Source organism: Halichoerus grypus, chromosome 5 (assembly GCF_964656455.1).
Source record: "Halichoerus grypus chromosome 5, mHalGry1.hap1.1, whole genome shotgun sequence".
Classification (NCBI taxonomy): Eukaryota; Metazoa; Chordata; class Mammalia; order Carnivora; family Phocidae; genus Halichoerus; species Halichoerus grypus.
Window position 1 is genome coordinate 97,234,452 of NC_135716.1, and position 19,628 is coordinate 97,254,079.

The 19,628-nt window shown below is 48.8% G+C and overlaps 1 protein-coding gene and 1 long non-coding RNA gene across 2 annotated transcripts; one reads left to right on the forward strand and one right to left on the reverse strand.

Moving 5' to 3' along the window:
- Nucleotides 1-6,395: 6,395 nt before the first annotated feature.
- On the reverse strand, nt 6,396-12,408 carry LOC118546871 (glutathione S-transferase Mu 1-like). The gene is made up of 8 exons (XM_036109868.2): nt 12,233-12,408; nt 11,838-11,913; nt 11,326-11,390; nt 11,048-11,129; nt 10,846-10,946; nt 9,927-10,022; nt 9,730-9,840; nt 6,396-7,640 (listed from the first exon to the last, which is right to left on the reverse strand). The coding sequence occupies exons 1-8, from the start codon at nt 12,266-12,268 to the stop codon at nt 7,551-7,553; spliced, it is 657 nt and encodes a 218-aa protein (XP_035965761.1). The 5' UTR covers nt 12,269-12,408; the 3' UTR covers nt 6,396-7,550.
- Nucleotides 12,409-12,779: 371 nt separating this feature from the next.
- LOC118546873 (uncharacterized) lies at nt 12,780-15,536 on the forward strand. The gene is made up of 3 exons (XR_004922813.2): nt 12,780-12,892; nt 13,937-13,956; nt 14,245-15,536. It is a non-coding gene; the product is annotated as an uncharacterized LOC118546873 (long non-coding RNA).
- Nucleotides 15,537-19,628: the final 4,092 nt, after the last annotated feature.

Sequence of the window (19,628 nt, forward strand, 5' to 3'; positions counted from 1 at the left end):
GATAGAGAGAGGGAGAGCACAAGCAGGTGGAGTGGCAGGCAGAGGGAGAGGAAGAGGCAGGCTCCCCGCTGAGGAAGGAGCCCGATGTGGGGCTCGATCCCAGGACTCTGGGATCATGACCTGAGCCGAAGGCAGCCGCTTAACTGACTGAGCCATCCAGGCGCCCCTGGAATGTCCTGTTCTTGAAACAGGTAGAGATTGTCCAGGTAGAAGTGCTTAAAGTCAGGACAAAAGTTCAGGTTCAGGGAGGTCCCAAGGATCAGCAAAGAGCTCCCAGCATGGAGAGTAGGTTTTATGATTTCGGAGTCCAGCTTGTTCCTTGCTTAGGCTAAATTGGAATGGAACATTTCTTTCTTTTTTTTTTTTTTTTTTAAGATTTTTATTTGTTTGAGAGAGAGAGCGCGCGAGAGCAGGGGGCAGAAGGAGAAGCAGGCTCCCCGCTGCAGGGCTTAATGTGGGGCTCGATCCCAGGACCCCGGGACCATGACCTGTGCTGATGGCAGACGCTCACCGAGCCACCCAGGCATCCCTGGAATGGAACATTTCTGAAAGCCAACAGGGATAGGGTGTCAGTGTTCTTTTGGCATTTTCAATGGCAATAATTACAGGTGACTCATGTGAGTTTTAATCCAGAAGAAAAGATTAAATGGGTATGTGTATATTTGAATTTCAAGTGAATCAGTGCTGCTATGTGGCCCCACATGGAGACAGAGGGCCAACCGAAGGTCATTAGTAGGGAGTGTTTTCAGTGGTGCGGAGGGAGGGGATTAAAGCAAACAGGATAATGTTTGTGTTGTGTTAGAAGTCTGAAGCACAATTTGAATAGGTCTGTATTTTATCTTCTATGGTATAATGTTTCCAAATTGAATTAATAGATTTTTTTAAACTGTGACCGAAGCCCTATTTTCTGTTTCCTTCCTGAAGCTGTTTCCTTCCAAAATTATGTTTCAAATGGGAAGAGAACAAGAAGAATGTGGGAAACACAGGGTGCGTGGGCACTGGACCTTTTGGATGGAACTGTGCTTTATCGGGAGATTGTTGGGGCCACCTCACAAGGTGGAATCTGCTGGGAAAAGCCAGATCTGGCTAACTAGGAATATGGCAATTAGCATTACAGGAAGAAGAGTTGTTCTGGAATCCATAAGGATTGGCCCCTCTTCTTCTCTGCTTCCCAGGTCTTGAGTCATGATGTAGCAACTGGCTGGTCTCTGTATCTGTCTTCAATAAAGATTTCATTCATCATGTCACATGAGTTAGGAAAATGTAGGCTAACAAAGTGGGATGACAGTTGAACCTGAAAGTGTGGTCATCAGAGGGATGGAGACCAAAAAAAAGCCAATCCAGGGACGCCTGGGTGGCTCAGTCAGTTAAATGTCTGCCTTTGGCTCAGGTCATGATCCCAGGGTCCTGGGATGGAGCCCCGCATCGGGCGCCCTCCTCAGCGTGGAGCCTGCTTCTCCCTCTGCCTGCCGTTCTCCCTTGTTCTCTCTCTCTCTCTCTTTGACAAATAAATAAATAAAATCTTTTTTTTCTTTTTTTAAAGATTTTATTCATTTACTTGAGAGAGAGCGAGAGAGAGAGCACAGAGGGAGAGGGAGAAGCAGGCTCCCCACTGAGCAGAGACCCCGATCGATGCGGGACTCGATCCCAGGACCCCGAAATCATGACCCGAGCTGAAGGCAGATGCCCAACCCACTGAGCCACCCAGGCACCCCATAAATAAAATCTTAAAAAACAACAAAAAAAGCCATTCCAGCGAGTGCCTTTAGGTTGTTGATATCCAAGTATAAAAGCCTTATTATGCAACATCTCTTTGGAATCATCTCAACAAAGAAGACCATCTTATAAGTATTAAATAAATGCAAGATGTAAATAGATACAAATAAATGCAAAACAGCTTACCTGCAAATCTGAGTGCAGGCTGTTTTCTACTACATTATTGCGCTCACCTAATTTTCCCTTTTTTCTACCTCCCATTCCCTTACTATTTTATATAGGGCAAATTGGGGGTCATTGACATTACACTTTAGACCATCATTTTCAAAATATCAATCTGAACGTTTCTCAGTGATCTCCGACTTGGAACAGGATGCAGTAGTTGATGACACTTTGAGTTGTTCCTGTTTTGGGTAAAAGAGGGTGACTGTGTTTTTGTTTGTATAAGGGATGGTTGCATTATATTAGGCAAGAGGATTTTATGGTGGTGGCTAATGTTTGGAAATGCACATATGGAAAAGAAAATGTTTATCTTAGGCATCTGTCTTCTGCATCTTTGTTTTTGATTTTTGTTTTTTTAAAAAGATCTTTATTTATTTATTTGACAGTGAGGGAGAAAACACAAGCAGGGGGAGCAGCAGAGGGAGAGGGAGAAGCAGGCTTCCCACTGAGCAGGGAGCCCGACGAAGGACTCGATCCCACAACCCTGGGACCATGACCTGAGCCAAAGGCAGATGCTTTAACCAACTGAGCCACCGAGGCAGCCCCTGTCTTCTGCATCTGTGAAACATCCTTCCTACAGGTGGGGAATTTCTCACGTTTTCAGTCTCATCTCCCCACAGTAGAAAACTGCCGGGCGCCTGGGTGGCTCAGTTGGTTAAGCCACTGCCTTCGGCTCAGGTCATGATCCTGGAGTCCCTGGATCGAGTCCCGCATCGGGCTCCCTGCTCGGCGGGGAGTCTGCTTCTCCCTCTGACCCTCCCCCTTCTCATGCTCTCTCTCTCTATCTCATTCTCTCTCTCAAATAAACAAATAAAATCTTAAAAAAAAAAAATTTAAATAATAAGAAAACTGCCCATTGACTCTTGAGATCCATCTCCACAGCTTCTGCTGTCACGACCCTCCATTTCTGCCGGCACATTACTTCTCAGGCAAAAGATGTCATTTCCAACCTGATTAAATTCTGGCCAATGAGGTATAAATGGAAGTGTTACACTTTACTTCCAGAAAGTTTCCTCAAGAGGAAAAGAGCAACCGCCATTCCTCTTTCTTCCCCCTGCTGTTTGGAATGCAGATGTGGTGGGCCTCTAGCAGCCATTTGGGGCCATGAGGTGACATAAAGAATGGAGCATAAAGTTAAGCTAGGTCATTAAGTCTACGACGAAACCGTTACCAGTGTTTACCGGCTACCTCCAGACCTTTTTTTGCATGAGAAATAAACCATTTAAGCCACTGTTATTATTTAGTAATATACAACAGAACTTAATCCTAATTAATCCAATTGCTTTTCCAGCCCCCTCTTGTGGCTGAGGCACAGGCCTGTGACCCAGGTGCTGTTAATTGTGCACAGTGGTGCAGGATTTCAGTTCTAAAGAAGCAGGCCCTGAGAATTTATTTTCTGGCAAGGATAGGAATGGAGGAGTCAGGGTTTGGGAGGCAGCCGTGCTGAGACCTTGGTGTCTGGTGCCACAGGTCAGGGGTAGGAGCTCCAGGGTCTGCACCCAGCAGTGGCTGTGAGGCTTTCTCTAGAACAATCTCACGTGTGGTTAGGCGCATTTCCCAGCTACCCAGCTTCCAAGGCCAACTCAAGGTCCCTCTCAGGGATTCAGTGAGCAACCCGATACCTCTAATAAATTATTTTCCTGTTTCAGCAACAACGAACCCTAAGTGATATGGCACTCCCCTTAGGTTTATCAAAAATAAAGATCTTGTGTTTCATACCTTAGACTCTATCCTATTTGTTTTAAACCACTGGCTGAAACCCAAGGTTTCTCCTGGATTTGAATTTAATCTTTATCCTCGCTTTTCTGGGTGTGGGAGTGACTGTAGTTGGCCACCAAAATCCATTCTTTTGTCAAAATTGGGGTCTACCCTCGTGACTAGGCAAAGCCACGCAACTGAACCTCGTGCGTGGAACGTGCATGGTTGTAATGCATGCAATTTCTGTCCCACTTGCATAATGGGAAGTTGCTTCTTTGGGTTTCTCTGTTTTCTTTCCATGTTCATGATACAGCTTCAAGGGAGGAGACGACGTACCCTCGGGGATAGCAGGGCCACACAATGGAAGATGCCTGAGTCCCTGGATAATTTCATGGAGCCTGAACAGCCTGGACCATTCCCCATGAAATGTGAAATGAGAATAAATTTCCACATTCTGGAAGCTGCTTGCTTGGGGTCTCTACCAAGAGAGACCAAGTTATCTTTCTCTGCTAACACAATGATAATGGAGAAATACCAGGCAGGGAATTTGTAATTAACAGCACGTGATTACAGATCCATGCCGAGACATCCACGCAGGCAGCTCTGTGCTCAGAGTGTGTCTTGTTTTCCCATTCTAGAAGGGGAAGGTATACACTCAATGGAGGATGAGCACCATCATCCAAAGAATCCCGAGTCTTGGGGCCTCTGCTAGATCCCAGCTACAATAAAATAATCTTTTTTGGGGACCTCAGTTTGAAGTATATACATTCTACTACTTCTACCCGCAGACCTTAAAAATGTACTATTTTACCTTTTATGATTTTGACCATGCTTAGAGAATTGCCTTCATTTGCAACTATCTTTGTTATCACATCTTCCCTCTTTTTAAAGGACTGAGTTATTTTGTTCTTTTCTTCGATTATCACCTTTTTCTTCCTTTCTCCTTCCCTCCCTTCTTTTCTTTTTCTCTTCTTTCTTTCTTTTTAAGTAAACTCTACCCCCAACGTGGGGCTCAGACTCATGACCCTGAGATCAAGAGTCACATTCTCTACCGACTGAGCCAGCCAGGTACCTGGGTAATCACCTTTTTTATTTCAAATTTAACATTTAAGATTTCATATAGCTATGCCCTTTTAATTTGAGCTTCTGGATCAGGAGTCGGGGAACTACGGCCCACTGTTTTTATAGAGAAGTTCAGAAAATACAGCCACCTGTTTTTGAATTTTTGTTAGATTACAGCACCACCCATTCATGTCTGTGTTATCTATGGCTGCCTTCACCCTAGGTTGGGGGCGATCATCCAGAGGATATGACTGCTGGTTGACCCATGAGCTGGACCCCAGCAATCAGAAACCTCTCATTCCCTATCCCTGGAAGTTGCATTCCATTGCCTTCCCTGCTCCCAGAAGCAGCCCCAAAAACATAGTCTTCAGATAGTGATGTGATGTTGAGACCATCTGGATGGTACACACGACTGAACCCAGTTAAGGCCTCTATATCAACTGTTTAAAGATTTGGCAGGTGGGTGTGGAGATCTCCTCATCACATGATAAGTTCCCATGCTTAGTAAACCTGCCACCTACCAAACTGGAATGACCTGCCTCTTCTGTCCTTGCCTGCCCTCCTAGTACAAGAAAGTTCTCAAATTACACCTGGGAAGTTCCAGAGGAGCTTGCAAACTAACAGACTACAAAGGCAGAGGTAACTATGACAGAGACCACATGGCCCACAAGGCCAAAAACCTGTACAATCTAGCCCTTTACAGAAAACATTGGCCAACCCCTGTTCTAGATCCGGATCTATTTTACTCTGATCTAATAGTTTTGTTTTCTCTGCTTATCTTTTAACTTAACGTCACTCCTAATTTCTATTACTTCTTTCCTTTTTATTCTTATCCCTTCTTGTTCTATTGTGATATGTAAGTTGACCACGAGGCAGAGCTGAAATAAGACAAAAGCATGTATTTGGGGTCTCAGAATTTAATTCAGGGAGCACAGATGTGGGTAGCAACGCAAATTGTGTTCCCCTAGGGAACAAAAGCCAGAGGTTTTAAAAGATATTTGTATGGGGGTGCTTGGGTGGCTCAGTCAGTTAAGCATCTGGCTCTTGGTTTCAGCTCAGGTCATGATCTCACAGTGGTGAGACTGAGCCCTGTGTGGTCACAGCTACCATGCTCAGTGGGGAGTCTGCTTCCCCTCTCCCTCCCCCTGGGCCCCTCCGCCCACTTGCATGCATGTTCACACTGTGCGCACTCTCTCTCTCTCTCTCTCTTTTTTAAATAAATAAATCAATCTTTCAAAAAGAAGACATTGTCGGTTAAGCGGCTGCCTTCGGCTCAGGTCATGATCCCAGGATCCTAGGATGGAGCCCCACATCTGGCTCCCTGCTCAGCGGAGAGTCTACTTCTCCTTCTGCCTCTGCCTGCCGCTCCCCCTGCTTGTGCTCTCTCTCTCTCTCTAAATAAAATCTTTAAAAAAAAAAAAAAGAAGAAGAAGACATTTGTATTTGTTGTTTACAAAGAATTGTAATTGGTGTTGGTGGCAGAAAACTAATCTCGGCTGAATATAATTGGTTTGCTAAGGCCATTACTGAGCAAGGTCTCCTTTTTTTTCTCCCCGCCCCCCCCCCCCCCCGCCCCGGGCACCAGAGTTTAGGACTTTTAATTTGTCCCAAAGTTGCTAAAGCAAAAATCATGATAAAACATTCTGCTTTCCTTTACGCTCCCCGCAACGCAAAAAAAAAAAACAAAACCAAAACTATTTGTAGGGAAAAAATGGTTTTATACATGGGAAGAAACAATATAAATTCAAAACTTACAGATAAGGATTAGCTCTACCACTCATCTCTTTAAAAAGTTTGTATGAATACCCAGTCAAAACCAACAGGGTGTCTCCCTTGAAATGTTACCTATACGAATTTCCAAAGAAAGATGCAGGTATTTGGGCAGAGTCCTTGGAATATTTGCAATGTGGCCCAGTTCAAAGTTCATGGTTTCATTAATGAGGATGTGCATAAGGTCCATCTCCTTAATAGCCTCCTGGCTGCTTCTGAAAACCCCTCAACATAAGTGATTACATTTCCTTTCACCTTGCACAGTTGTAAGGGCACGGAGGAAGGGTTTCCAAAGCAGGGAGAGCACCCAGGGAAGAGTGACCACTATCAGTGGACTGCCCAAGCCCTGAGAGCCCCCGGACCATGACACAGTACTTACTGTGAGCTTCCAGGAGGCACTCCAGGAATGCTGCATTAAGGAGGGACCTAGGCACAGAAGGGCCCCCCTCTTTCCGTAGAGACCCCATGCTGAGGCACAGAAGTCTATGAAGTAGATAGAAATAAGCAAGAATCCTTATAATCCTACACGTCCCCTTTCTTGGCACCACACACACAACCCGATCCACCGGGCTGGTACAACGGACACCAGAAAAGGGAACTTCCATGTCCCCAGATACGCTCAGTCCTGAATCCAAAGGCCAGAAGGGAAGAACACAAGCCAGGTCAGGGTGAGTAAGGCTTCACTGGGGATCAGGCAGGGCTGGGCAGGGACCACCCTGGGGGAGCCGGGCCTGCACTCCAGGTCTTCCGGGGCTTCGGGGCAGCCTGGGGGAGCTCACGGCAGGGCTCCCCAGGCCAGGAGTCCAGTCCAGCTCCCGCAGGTGGAGCAACCACCCAGGGAGGAATGGTCTGGTTGGCTTTAGTGCAGGACGGATAACACTGGTGGGGGAGGAAATTTGCTGAAGTAGAGAGCTGACGACAAAGGGCCTGGATGAAGACAGGGTTGGGAGGGAGAAAAGGGCGCCCATAGGTATTTCGTGGGGACAAAGGAATGTAACAAAGGACAAAGAAGCAAGACAGCTGTTGGGGGGACAGAGCAAGCACAGCTCTGGTTCCCCACCGGCACTCCGCCCGCGGAGGCCCTACTTGCTGCCCCACACGGCCATCTTTAGAAACAGAGGCGCTGGGAGGAAGCGGCTGGACTTCGTGTACGCAGAGATCTTCTTCAGGCCCTGAGGTTGGAAAGAGAAAGTCCAACATCAGGGTTTGCTGCCTCAGTGGGATTCATGCAGCCCCACTGAGGTGCACCAAGTTCGGGTCGCTGCCTTGTGAGGCCAGCGTTGAGACACAGCACAGTCTCCCTGCGGTCCCTGCTCTGGAAAGTCACCTCCTCCAGCTTCCTGCAACTAATGGGACATCTGACTAAGATGTGGAGACTACCTGTACAGGTGCTTTAGATCCCCCAGAGACGATGATACGGGCGTAGAAACCCCACCAACCACCCTACAAGACGGGTCTTCCTCTCACCACCCAGCAGAAGGGAACCAGAGGCCCAAAGGGCTTCAGCGGCCACCTCGGGCTCCCAGGGCTAGCAGGTAGGAAGGGCTGGAGGGCAGCTCATTCTCTTGCCAGGGCTGTGCTCTTCCGGCTGGCCTCCCTCCTCCCCCCCCTCCAGGAGGCCCTGTCCCTCCCTGTCTTACAAACATCCCCCTTTGGCAGAGGGAGCATCCTGGCTTCTCAGAGTTTGCCATATAGGGAACCCCAGCAGAACAGGGAGGCTCAGATTGTGGCCATGCAGCTTGCAGGACAGGCCAGACCTCACCCAGTGACTCAGCAAAAGCTGCATGAAGTGAGAGAGGCTGGGAGCACGAAGGCCAGGCCAGGCCAGACTCTAATTACTAAAGGTCCAACTGCTTGGCCCAGTACATGAACCCAATGTCATGGGATAAAGTCCAACTGCTTGGTCTGGTACCTGTCCCCAGTGTCATGGGCACCCACTCCCTCCTCCCCAGGCCTGCTGCAGCCAAGAGGGCATAGGCCACTCAGGGGTGTCTGAGTACCATTTTCCCAAGACCCAGAGGGCCCAGTGAGTTCTAAAGGGCTCCAAGTTCCTGGGACTGCCTACACCCAGCGGGCCACGCACCGCAGCCCACAGCCATCCTCTGTCCCTCCTGCCAGCCAGTCCCCGGAGCTATGGCATAAACCCCAAGGCCAGTCACCCAGACCCACAACCAGGGCTGATGAGAACCAGCTCAAAAAGCACATCTCTTGATGCAGAATGGGAAAGAGAAATAGACTGCAGCTTGAAAATCCTGTTGGACAAATGCCTCAAAGCCCCACATCGCTCACAAAGCACAGTCCGTTGGCCTCCAGCGAGGGACTGAGGGTGACCAGTGACATCAGGGGAGGTCCAGGCTGTGCTCCTCCCGCACCCACCTGGCCCCACACACACCACACGGCTGGGTGGTCCTCTAGTTCTCCAAGCGCTCTGAGCCCCAGGACGGTGGCTCCAGGGCCGGGTCACCCTGGCATCCCCACTGTGCCTGACACAGTGCCTCACACCCGGGAGAAGATCCCAGCAGCCAATAGGACTGAAAATAAATGGACTGCCCCAACTCTGACACAGAATCTCGGGTAATGGGAAAGAAGAAGGGCAGGGAGACAGGGAGGTAAAGAAGGTGCCCACCACAGGACACTCAGGACAGACTCCTTCCACAGGCGCCCTCACCCATGCACTCACAGCCCAGGACCCAGGACATTCCTGGGGATCTCAGGGCGGGCCCAGGCGGGGATCGGATTGCTGCAAAGCTGCCTGAGCACCCCCAGGAAATGCCGTCTCTGCCCTTCTTACGTAGTCTCATCGCTACCATGGCTCGGCTCTCCTAACGCCAGCGCCACGCACGCTCCTGAACTGCGGCCGCATCCACGGGGTCCTGAGCTGCTTGACCCAGACAAGTAAAGCAACTGAGCTTCCTTCTGGCCCATGAAAGAGAGAACCATGGCCTGCTGCCTACAGAAGCCAGAGGCTAAGTCAGATCCCAGCACAGACAGTACTGGCTCTGTGAACTTCAGCGAATGACTTATCCCTTCAGACTCAGTTTCCTTACCAGTAAAAATAAGCTGATAATTCTTCTACCATGTAGGAATGTTGTCAAGATTTGATTTGACACAAATATGTAAGATCCTGAGCACATATCGTGATATAGCAAAACCTCAATAAATGCTACTTATTCTTTATTCTACATACAGGACTAGGAAAGCATCCAGCAAAAGGAGGGAGGACAAAAGAGATATAAATAGTAAGGAGGACAAGGAAATCACCTCAAAGCGGGCCATGAACTCCTTCAGGTTTGGGAATGCATCCAGGCACTTGGGCTCGAATATACGAAGTATATCAAGAATGTCATAAGCCAGGAAATCCACATAGGTGAGCTAAAGAAAGGCAAAGGAGGAGTGAGCAGGTAACTCTGAACCTGGGGAAAATGACAGCTTCCCACCCCCCAAAGCCTTCCCCTTACCTTCTCCCCTGCAAACCAAGGCCTCTTCCCCAGAAACTGTGAGTAGAGCTTCATCTTGTCAGGGAGTCCCTCCAGGTACCCAGGCTTCAGTTTCTCCTGAGGCACAGAACAGCCATCACCAGCCTCAGGCTCAGACTCCCTGGGCAGAGAGGCAGGTCTCCTCCGGGCAGTGCATGACCCCCAGCTGCCAAGGGGCGAGCAGCCACGTCCCCCCACTGGAGGGGGGGGGGGTCATTGCCCAGGCAATGATTTATCCAAGCTGTGTTCAGCAGACTCCTACTGGGTCCCGCCTCCCATCTGTGAGAGGCTGTGGGAAGGCAGAGAACACCACCTCGCTGTCCCTGAATCTGTCACCACTCATCTCCAAGCCCCCTCCCAGAGCTCAGACCCAGGAGGGCTGTGAGAACCCGGCAGAGCTCTGGACGCAGATGGCAGGCAGAAGCAAAGAAGCACACAATGGAAACAGCCTGGGGAAAGAAGTCCTAAGTTCTACCTGGTGGCGGACAGATAGCAGCATCACTTGAGCTTTCCTGGAAAGATGTAGAATTTGAGAGACAGAGCGGAAGGAGAAGGAGGTACAAAGCCCCATGTCTGTCCCTGTGCTGCCTGCTGGACAGAGTGCTCAGGCCTCGGGGTGTCAGGACGACTGTGCTGAGCAAACAAGGTAAGCATACTGTCCGGGAACTGAATTTCCACCCTGGGGACTGGACTCTACCCTAAGGTTAGAAGGAACTGAGTCAGAGTGTTCATCTGATGCATTGAATTATAACGGCCACGCTGGTGAAAGTATAGGGAGTGGCTTGGAGAATCAGTTGCTCCTTGGGGTTCAAATGACAAACAAGACCCCGTGTAGATGGCACACAAGAGTCCAGTCCGCCGTCAAACCCTGTCCATCCCAGCCCCCAGGGAGGTGACTCACAAAGTCAGGGTTGTAGCACATCCTGGCAAAGTATAGGCGGGTGTCCATAACCTCATTCTCCAAAATGTCCATGCGACACTTCTCCTCTTCTGTCTCCCCACCTACAGCCCACACAGCAGAGACTCACCCTCAGCATCCCACCCCAGGCAAGCGCAGGGGGCACGCCACTGTTCCCCTGCATCCCGCCCCCAGCCCCACTCACATAGGTTGTGTTTGCGAGCAATGTAGCGAAGGATGGCGTTGCTCTGGGTGATCTTGTGAGCCCCATCAATTAAGTAGGGCAGCTGTAAGGGCAACAGGGGCAGGTGGGTAGGCCACAGGCCTCCCCCGGCACCCTCGCCCTTGAAGAAGGGCACAAGAACCAGGAAGCTGAGAGGCTGAGCAGAAGGCAGCAAATCCTGTAACCTCTGAGCTGGGAAAGCAGGTGGAGTACTCACCCCTCTCACTTGCCCCCACATCACCCCCATCCCTTGCACCTACATTGGGGAAGTCCAGGTCCAGCTTGAATTTTTCATTCAGCCACTGGCTTCTGTCATAGTTGGGAGCTGTGGTGGAGAAGATGGAGTGAAACACACCTCCCCAGAGCCCACTCTCATTGGGCCTGGGGCGGGGGCAGGGTGGGGAACCCACCATGGATCAGTGGCAAAGCTCCCCAAAAGGTGGATCTGGAATCTGGAACACTAAGTCTCACATTCCAGGTTTGGGGGCAAAGAACGCTTGTAAGACTCTGGAACCTGCATGAGTAAGCTTACAAAACGTTTACCCAAGCCCTAAGGGGAACCCATCCCAATTACTGAAACAGGGGGTCCAGCAACCCCCCTCATGTCCTGCCTGGTAAGGCCAGCTGCACCTGGAAGGAGTTAGGGAAGGGCAGGCCCTACTCCAGCTGGTGGAGGGCGGCAGAGGGAGCAGCACGCGGCCAGGGCAAGGGTAGCTCGGTACCAGATCAGCAGGAATAGGGCAAAAGTCGGAAAGTGACCAGATGCCCTTACCGTCCCCCATCGCGTACTTCTTTTCCTCATAGTGTGAGTCTGTGTACTCCAGGAGCAGGCGGATGGCGTGAGCCAGCTGGGAGAGATGCCAAAGTCGGAGGTCAGAAATGGAAGTCCTGAGTTGGTGCCTTTCTCTGCAGCACGTAACCTCACAGACCCCCAGACACACGCATTGGCACCCACTCGCAATCCTCCGCAACCCCCGGCTCCCCACCCCCCCACCCCTCACACACACACTCAGAAACACGCCCACCTGAGAAGGACAGACTGCTGGAAAGGTTTGAACTGCACCCAGCCCTGAGCAGGAACATTCTGGTAGTATTGGTGTCTACCGCGCAGCATTTCCTGCCCCTGTGCGTCTCCTTCCCACCCAGCCTGGCGGCCCCCTCGCTCACCCCGCGGATATCCCAGTAACCCAAGATCATGGCCATGGTCAGCGAGCGTTTCGGTCTTAGGGTAAGGCGTAGGCAGAACTGGGCTCCAAGTTCATCCCCTGTGGGGGCGGGGCCGGGACGGGGCCTGATTGCGCCCCTAGGCCCCGCCTGTGCCCCGCCCCGGCCAGCTTCCACTACCCGAGGCTCGGAGCGGAAGCGAAGCGCCCAAAAACGCGGTCTGTCCCGCAGCCGGGGGGGGGGGGGGGGCGGTGCAGAAGCGGCGTCCTGGGGGATGGCCTCCTGGCTTCGGGCGCCCCTGGCTCCCCGCCAGCCCACGGCTCCCCGCCTCGTGCAGAGTCTGTCTCCCCGTCTGGGAGCTGGCGGGGCGCTCGGAGACGAGCCTGGATCACAGAAAGCGCACACCCTTCTCCCTCCTCTTCTCCCTGGGCATCACTCCGCCTCGCCGCTGCGCTGTCCAGATCCCAGGGACGCGGGGAGCCTCTGGCTGCCCAGTTAAAGCCAAACAGCGGTGTCCCTCCAATCGGGAGTTTAAAGCAGCGCCTGTCCCGGGAAGCCCAGGACTCAGGCCACTCTGAAAATTCCTCCCAGGACGAGCCTTGGAGAACACATTATCCGTGGGTGGGGACTATCGCCCAGGACAAGGGCCAGAGAAAAGGAACTGTGGCCTCAGTGTTTCCTTCATGGCCTGTGGAGGCCCCAGCCCTTCAGTCACGTGGCTGAGACCTCTTAGCTCAAGTGGAAATCAACCAATGACCGTTAGGACGGGAACTGTGACTCTAAATCCAGAACCAGTCCCAGCAAAGGGCAGGGTTAGGAGGTGCAGTCCCCAGAGATGTCCTGCCAGTCAGCTAGATGTCCCCACGTGGCCAGGACAGTGACAAGGGAGTGTGGCGGTGTCACACACAGAATGTGACTGAAGGGGGAAGGGGGATTCTCTGACTGGCACAGAGGGCAGCCAGAGGGGATGGTCAGCAGGAGGGTGGAGGCCGCCCCACAGGACCACAGACAGGCTGGTCCCTAGCAGACCCTCAGCTGTCTAGTCCATGCATTCCAGCCTGACCCTGGCTTCCCACCCACGTGCACTTTTCTGTAGGTCAGGGAGGCCAAGGTGGCCTCTCAGGTTCTTCTGTGATCTGTGATCTGTGACAACCATGTCCTGCCTGCCAACTTTCTTCTTTGAAGGCAGGAGACTACTTCAAACTAGGTGAGTGGGACAGAGCTCGGCCTGTGGCTCATTTCCCTTTGTATAAAGGGTATTGCAAGGCTTCGTGGATATGTGAAAACAGAAAAAGGGAGGGTTCTCTGGAATCTTAAAAGGATTTAGGCGAGGGAGGTCTATGCCAGAGAAGCTGGGCTGTACGGATCCAGGCCCCCCGTGTCTTGTAAACATGTTGCTATGCTCTTGATTATCCCTTTGTTGAAAGTCCCAATTCTACTAGCCATTCATTCAACAAACATTTCAGTACCTCTGTGCGCTGGGCTCTGTGTTTGACTCTGAGAATGCAAAGGTAAAATCCCAGCCCTCAAGAAACCTGTGCTTTAGAATATGTGCTGTGCCCGGTGGTATCCACCAGCCATGTGTGGGCAACAGAGAGCTTGAGAGGGGGCTGGTGCAACTGACAAACTCAACTCGTCATTTCATTTCATTTTAATGAGTTTAATTTTTAAAACTGATACTCAGTCTGGTTACTGAAAAACTTTTAGGTGTGTTTGGGACACGCTGGGTATGTGAATCCATCTTTTCAACTGTAAATGTTTTGCGATCTAGATACAAGTCAAATATTTCCAGTGAAAATGTAGGTCCAAATTGATATATGCTCTAAGTATAAAATGGACCTCGCATTTCAAAGACTTAAGGGTGGGGGAGGGGGGAAGCTTGTAAAATATTTCATTAATAATTTTTAAATTGATTTACATGCAAAAATTATACTATTTTGGATATATTGGGTTAAATAAAACACATTACTAAAGTTACTTTCTTTTCTCTTTGTACTTGTTAATGTGGCTACTAGAACACTTAAAATTAGACATATATGGCCAGCATATTTCCACTAGGTGTTGGTCTAGATCAACCATCAAGAGCATGAGGAGATCAACAAGGAGCCACCTGGTATGTTGGTGCTGCGAGGGAGCCCTGGGTTGTTGTGGAGACTCCGGGAATAACAGAGATGAGGAGGAACAAGGCTCATAAAATTCAGGTACTTGGAGTTTAACTCCGGGCTACTGGGCCCTGGGAAAATATGGATTCTTTACGGAGCATAAAAAGAGGACATAGCACATCGACCCTAAGATGCACTGTCCCCCCACATTCTAACACTAACATCATCAAATCAAGTGACTTCAGAATCAGGATGTCTTACAATCCACAGTGCATTGTAGTTACACGGTAGGGTTTTTTACATTTCTTATTTGTCCATAAAATAATCGCTCATCTTGCAACTGATGGAAAAGTCAGTATGCTTTTGTCCTCTGAGACGGCTTTTCTGTCACAGTCTGTTTCTCAGCGCAGACTTGTTGCACATTAATATTTTGTTATGCGAAGTGTATGGAAGGTCTAGAAGAACGCTCCAGCACAGCCACGGGACAACCCTGGTTCCTTTCATGAGCCACACGGCCACCGTGGTCTCAGGGACACCGATCCAAGGTAGTGCCAGTATGCTGTGTCACATGTACCATCAGGGAGGGGTCTCTGCCCCATCCCTTGCCCATACCTAGTGGCTGCTTGCTCAATCCCTTCACACTGAATAAAGGAGACTTCCTTCCCCCTGGAAAATAAGGATTCTACTACCTACCATATTTCACAAGGTGCCTATTCAGATCAAGTGACAGATCTACAAGCCCTAAAGAGTCATACCTGATTACACCATAAATGAAGACAGAAAGCTGCTGTTTAGATGGATTAGGCTAAGAACAAGAAGATGGAAACTGTATCAGAGAGACACGGACAATCCCTGGCTGGCTCTTTAGGCATGTACCCCGGGTGGGTTGCTTAACTCTTATTAAAAAAAAAAATCATCAGCCTTTCCGCAGCTCTGGTGACTTTGAAGCAGTAACTTTTCAGCTCTTCTGCATGTTAGAATCATCTGGAGAACTTTTTCAACCATACCGATGCCCGAAGCCTGTCACAGACTAATGCCATCGGAGCCCGAAGCGCACGGTGGCCTCTGTAGTTTCAAAAGCTCGCCACGTGGGTCCCCTGCGTGCCCGGTTGACGTGGCAGATGCCCCTCCTAGCCGCGCTCCAGGATTCAGCCAGAAGATGCGAATCTAAACTCGACACTCCACGCAAACGCTCAGCAAATGCTCAGCTGCAAGGAATGATAGTCCTGATATTATTTATTTCTGCAGTCTCTTCATTCCTTTAGATACCCGAAGTTGTAACCTCGGGTTAAAACAGCCTTTCAGAAAGAGCGTCTTTAGACCACAGTTAAAAAAAAAAAAAATTGTGATAAGATAACACAACCCTTCAGAGGATGACTTTAACAGAGCAGAGCTCCGGCATTTTGACACCTGCCTGCTGTGTTGGGAGACCCTGGGGAAAATCCCTTTTATGGGACTTGAGCCTTGAGCCTCTCTGACATCTCTCCAAAGCCAGCTGGCAGAAGGGATGAAGAGCCCCGGGCTACCGTTGATTGCTCTTACAAAAGGTACTCCAATACCTGTGCGTCCCTTCCCAGATTATTTATTATAGATCTTTGACAAAGAAAGACCCTCAAGTGTTTTAAGTCCCCCTTGCTCTTCTTGGGTTCCCATCAGAGAAGCTGGAGAAAGCTGTAGCTCTGGGGCCAGGAAGAAGGAAGGGAATCTTGACTGGCTGTCACCTGCAGGTGACACAGGGCCTGTCCTGAGGAAAGCACTAGGTCCTCCGCCTCAGCCAGCACCCCACGGGGTTCCAGGTAACCGGAAACAGGTAACGGGCCTTCTTCAAAACGCCGCACGCATGGACGGATGGAGCCAGCCCGGGATCATCCACGCACCAGAAGTAGGGCTCCTTCAGGAGAGGGCGGGTCAGCAGGGCAGAGAGGGCAGTGAAGGGGAGCGGGGGGCAGAGCACTTTGTGGCAGGGAGCCCTGTGATGTCTACAGCCTGGCCCAGGAAGGGGGGCGGTCCTTATTGTGGCGGATCCTAAAACGCTTCCTTAGAAGGATGTTGCAAAAGATAGTCCCTTGAAACCTGTCATTGGGTTTTCCCTTGTGGATAATATGTGTGGTATTCATTACATTTAATGGGATCTTGTAGGAAACATTCTTCTAAGGGGTCATTCCTGGAAGAGGGTGGCTTTCCCCGAGCCACTGGTTCGTTTTTTTATTTTTATTTTTTATAGGCCCAGAATTGCCTAACAAATTGTACTTCATTCTCACCTTGAGTTCTAGGCAAGTCACAGCCAAATTCTGTCATCTGGAAAGAATACAGGATCTCATGATGTTCACTCTGTGTGAATCTGGCCTCTGACTCAGTGCTGTTTCTTATCTTTTTATTTCATTTTTTCCTCTGATTAACTCACTTTCTACAATTTTGTATATCTTTTTATAAGACTCTTGGGGAAAAAAAAAAGAGAGAGGGAGAGAGAGAGACCAGAGTAGGAGAGAGACAGTCATGGGCATCTGAGAAGTACAATTATTGTAAAAGAAAGCAACAACCTGAACAACATTCACCATCAGGCACAGCATTGCTTTAATATCTGGGCCGAGAATTTTAAATGACCGTGATGGACACTGTCACTGCCCTCCGACCAAAGCTCAGCATCGGGAGAAGACCACCAGGAACACGGAGGAGTAGGAAGTTGGGTTTATTGGTCCTTGAAGCCACACAGAGAACCAGAGTGTCTCAGGAAGAAAGCGTGAGAAACACGTCATCAGAGGATGCCGGTTTTGCTTGGGTGATGTGGGGGAGGGCCCCAGGAAGGGGGGGGCCCGGGGGGGGCTCACTCTAGATTGGATGCTGTCAGAAAGTTGGGGAGAAGTCTGTGCTTGAGTATTTTGTCACAGTGCCCTTTTGTTTGTGATTAGGTAAAATCATAAAGTGGTCTTGTTTTGTTTTATCATGGTCTCAGAGTAACTGGGAGGTTGTTATTCTGTGGGATGACTTGTCCAGTAAGGGAACAGAATGAAGAGATACAAATTCCAGTTATCAAATAAATGTGTCACGGGAATGAAAAGTACAGCATAGGGAATACGGTCAGTAACATTGTAATAACATATGGTGACAGTTGGTACCTATGCTTCTCAAGGTGAGCATTTCCTGATGTGTATCAAATGTCAGATCTCTATGTTATATGCCTGAGACTGGTATAATCTTGTATGTTGACTATACTGTAATTTTTTTTAAGTTCTATTGATTCTTTTTTTTTTTTAAGATTTTATTTATTTATTTAACAGAGAGACACAGCGAGAGAGGGAACACAAGCAGGGGGAGTGGGAGAGGGAGAAGCAGACTCCCCACTGTGCAGGGAGCCCGATGCGGGCTCGATCCCAGGACCCTGGGATCATGACCTGAGCCGAAGGCAGACGCTTAACGACTGAGCCACCCAGGCGCCCCCCCCCCGACTATACTTTAATTTTTAAAAATAAATAAACAAACAAGAGGAGAACGGGGTCCTGCTGGATCTGAGCAGCTTGCAACTGAGGTCTACACTCCATGCACACTCTTCTGAGACATCAGGGGCTACTTTCTTTCTTTCTCAGTCCCCCACCCCACCTTTGGGCCAGTGACAAAGTCAGACCCCAAGACATTAATTCATGAAATCCAGATTTCTCCCGATGCTGACATTTTCCTGAGGTCAGAAGAGTGTGCATGGAGCATAGTTTATAGTTAAACCAGAGCTCATCTTAATCTCCTTCAGTGATAGGATGAGATGTTGAACTATCAGTGTGACAGTGCAGTAACATTTAAGGGCATGAGACATTGGCCAAATGTAAGATAGGCAATTAACAGGAACAAAATGACTATTAGTCCCGGTAATAGGTCTCCACGCCAAAAGGTAAAGTGCTGATTTCCTTTTCATGGAAGCAACGTAATTAAGTTATCCTCTTTTTAATAGGACTGATGTGAATTGTTTTTGAATTGAAATAAATTGAATCAGAATTAATCTCAAACCAAAGTCTTGAGCAGAAGCTGTTCACTTCTGAAGTAGCATCTTCTAGAAAATTCCTAAGAATCTCAGTTTAAGATTTCCAATAGAATGGATGTCCAGTCCACTCAGGAGGAAGTGTTGTATTATTTTTTGAGCTGGTAAATATTAACCTAAGGATCAATACTTTACAATTCTAATGTTGGGTCAGTTAACAGGATACGTAAGATCCTTTTCATCGAAGCTCAAGGTCAGTTTACTTCAGGTGTCTTTTCTAGAACACTGAATCTCCTGCTGTTGATCATAGGTGAGTGGTTTGGAAAGGCAGCTCAGACTTGTTAATGATAAAGCTAGAGTTATTGTATGAGTCCCTTGTAGAATGTAATCATATTTCAATCATATCTTGTAATAGGATAGAATCTAAGATTGGGGGGGCGGGATTTTCAAACAAATGGACCAACCTCTTATTAATTTATAAGAATATAACCTTTGAGTCCCGGAGGGGGTTGATCTTATACACATTAAAGCTAATGTAATATTTTAGGCCATGGGAGTTTAAGGAAGCTTCATTAATTTCAGCTTTTAGGATTCCACTAGTTCTATTCTCCCTACTGTGGATAACAAGACTGGCAAAAGTTTTGGGGTAAAAGGCAAACTTTAGAGAGTTCCTTAATTACAGTACCAGTAAAATGAGTGTCTGTCCTTATTAGAGAGACAAGTGGGAATTTCCCAGGGTGGGAGATAAAAATCAAGCAAATTTTTTTTTTTTTTTTTTGGCTACAGTTAGAACCGTAGCTCCCTGGCAAGGAAAATCTTTAATCTTCTCTGAGAAGAAAACAGAAAATAATCCAAACATTTATAATCCATTGCAAGAGGCAACTGCATAAAGTCCATCTGCAAGTATGAAGGGCTCTCGAGACTTTGGTTCTTGTCCACATCCTACCGTGACAGGACATTTTAAGACATCGTCAACAGCGTGACGTGTCTTAAAAATATCCTTGGCAATACTTCTATAGCACCCCACCGATGCTGGCTTAATATTGTTGCTCGTGTATCCCTGCTATTATGAGTAATATCATGAAGCATCTTTACTAAACTCCATTTAAAAGTATTTGGTGTTACACATCAGCCATTCTGAGAGCACAAAATTCATCCCTATGCAACTTTTCCCACTTCTGAATTTTTCCACTTTCCAATTTCCCAAATCAGGGATTTGTCTATGACGGTTAAAAATAACCTCTGTTGGGGCACCTGGATGGCTCAGTCAGTGGAGCATCTAACTCTTGATCTCGGCTCAGGTCTTGATCTCAGGGTTGTGAGTTCAAGC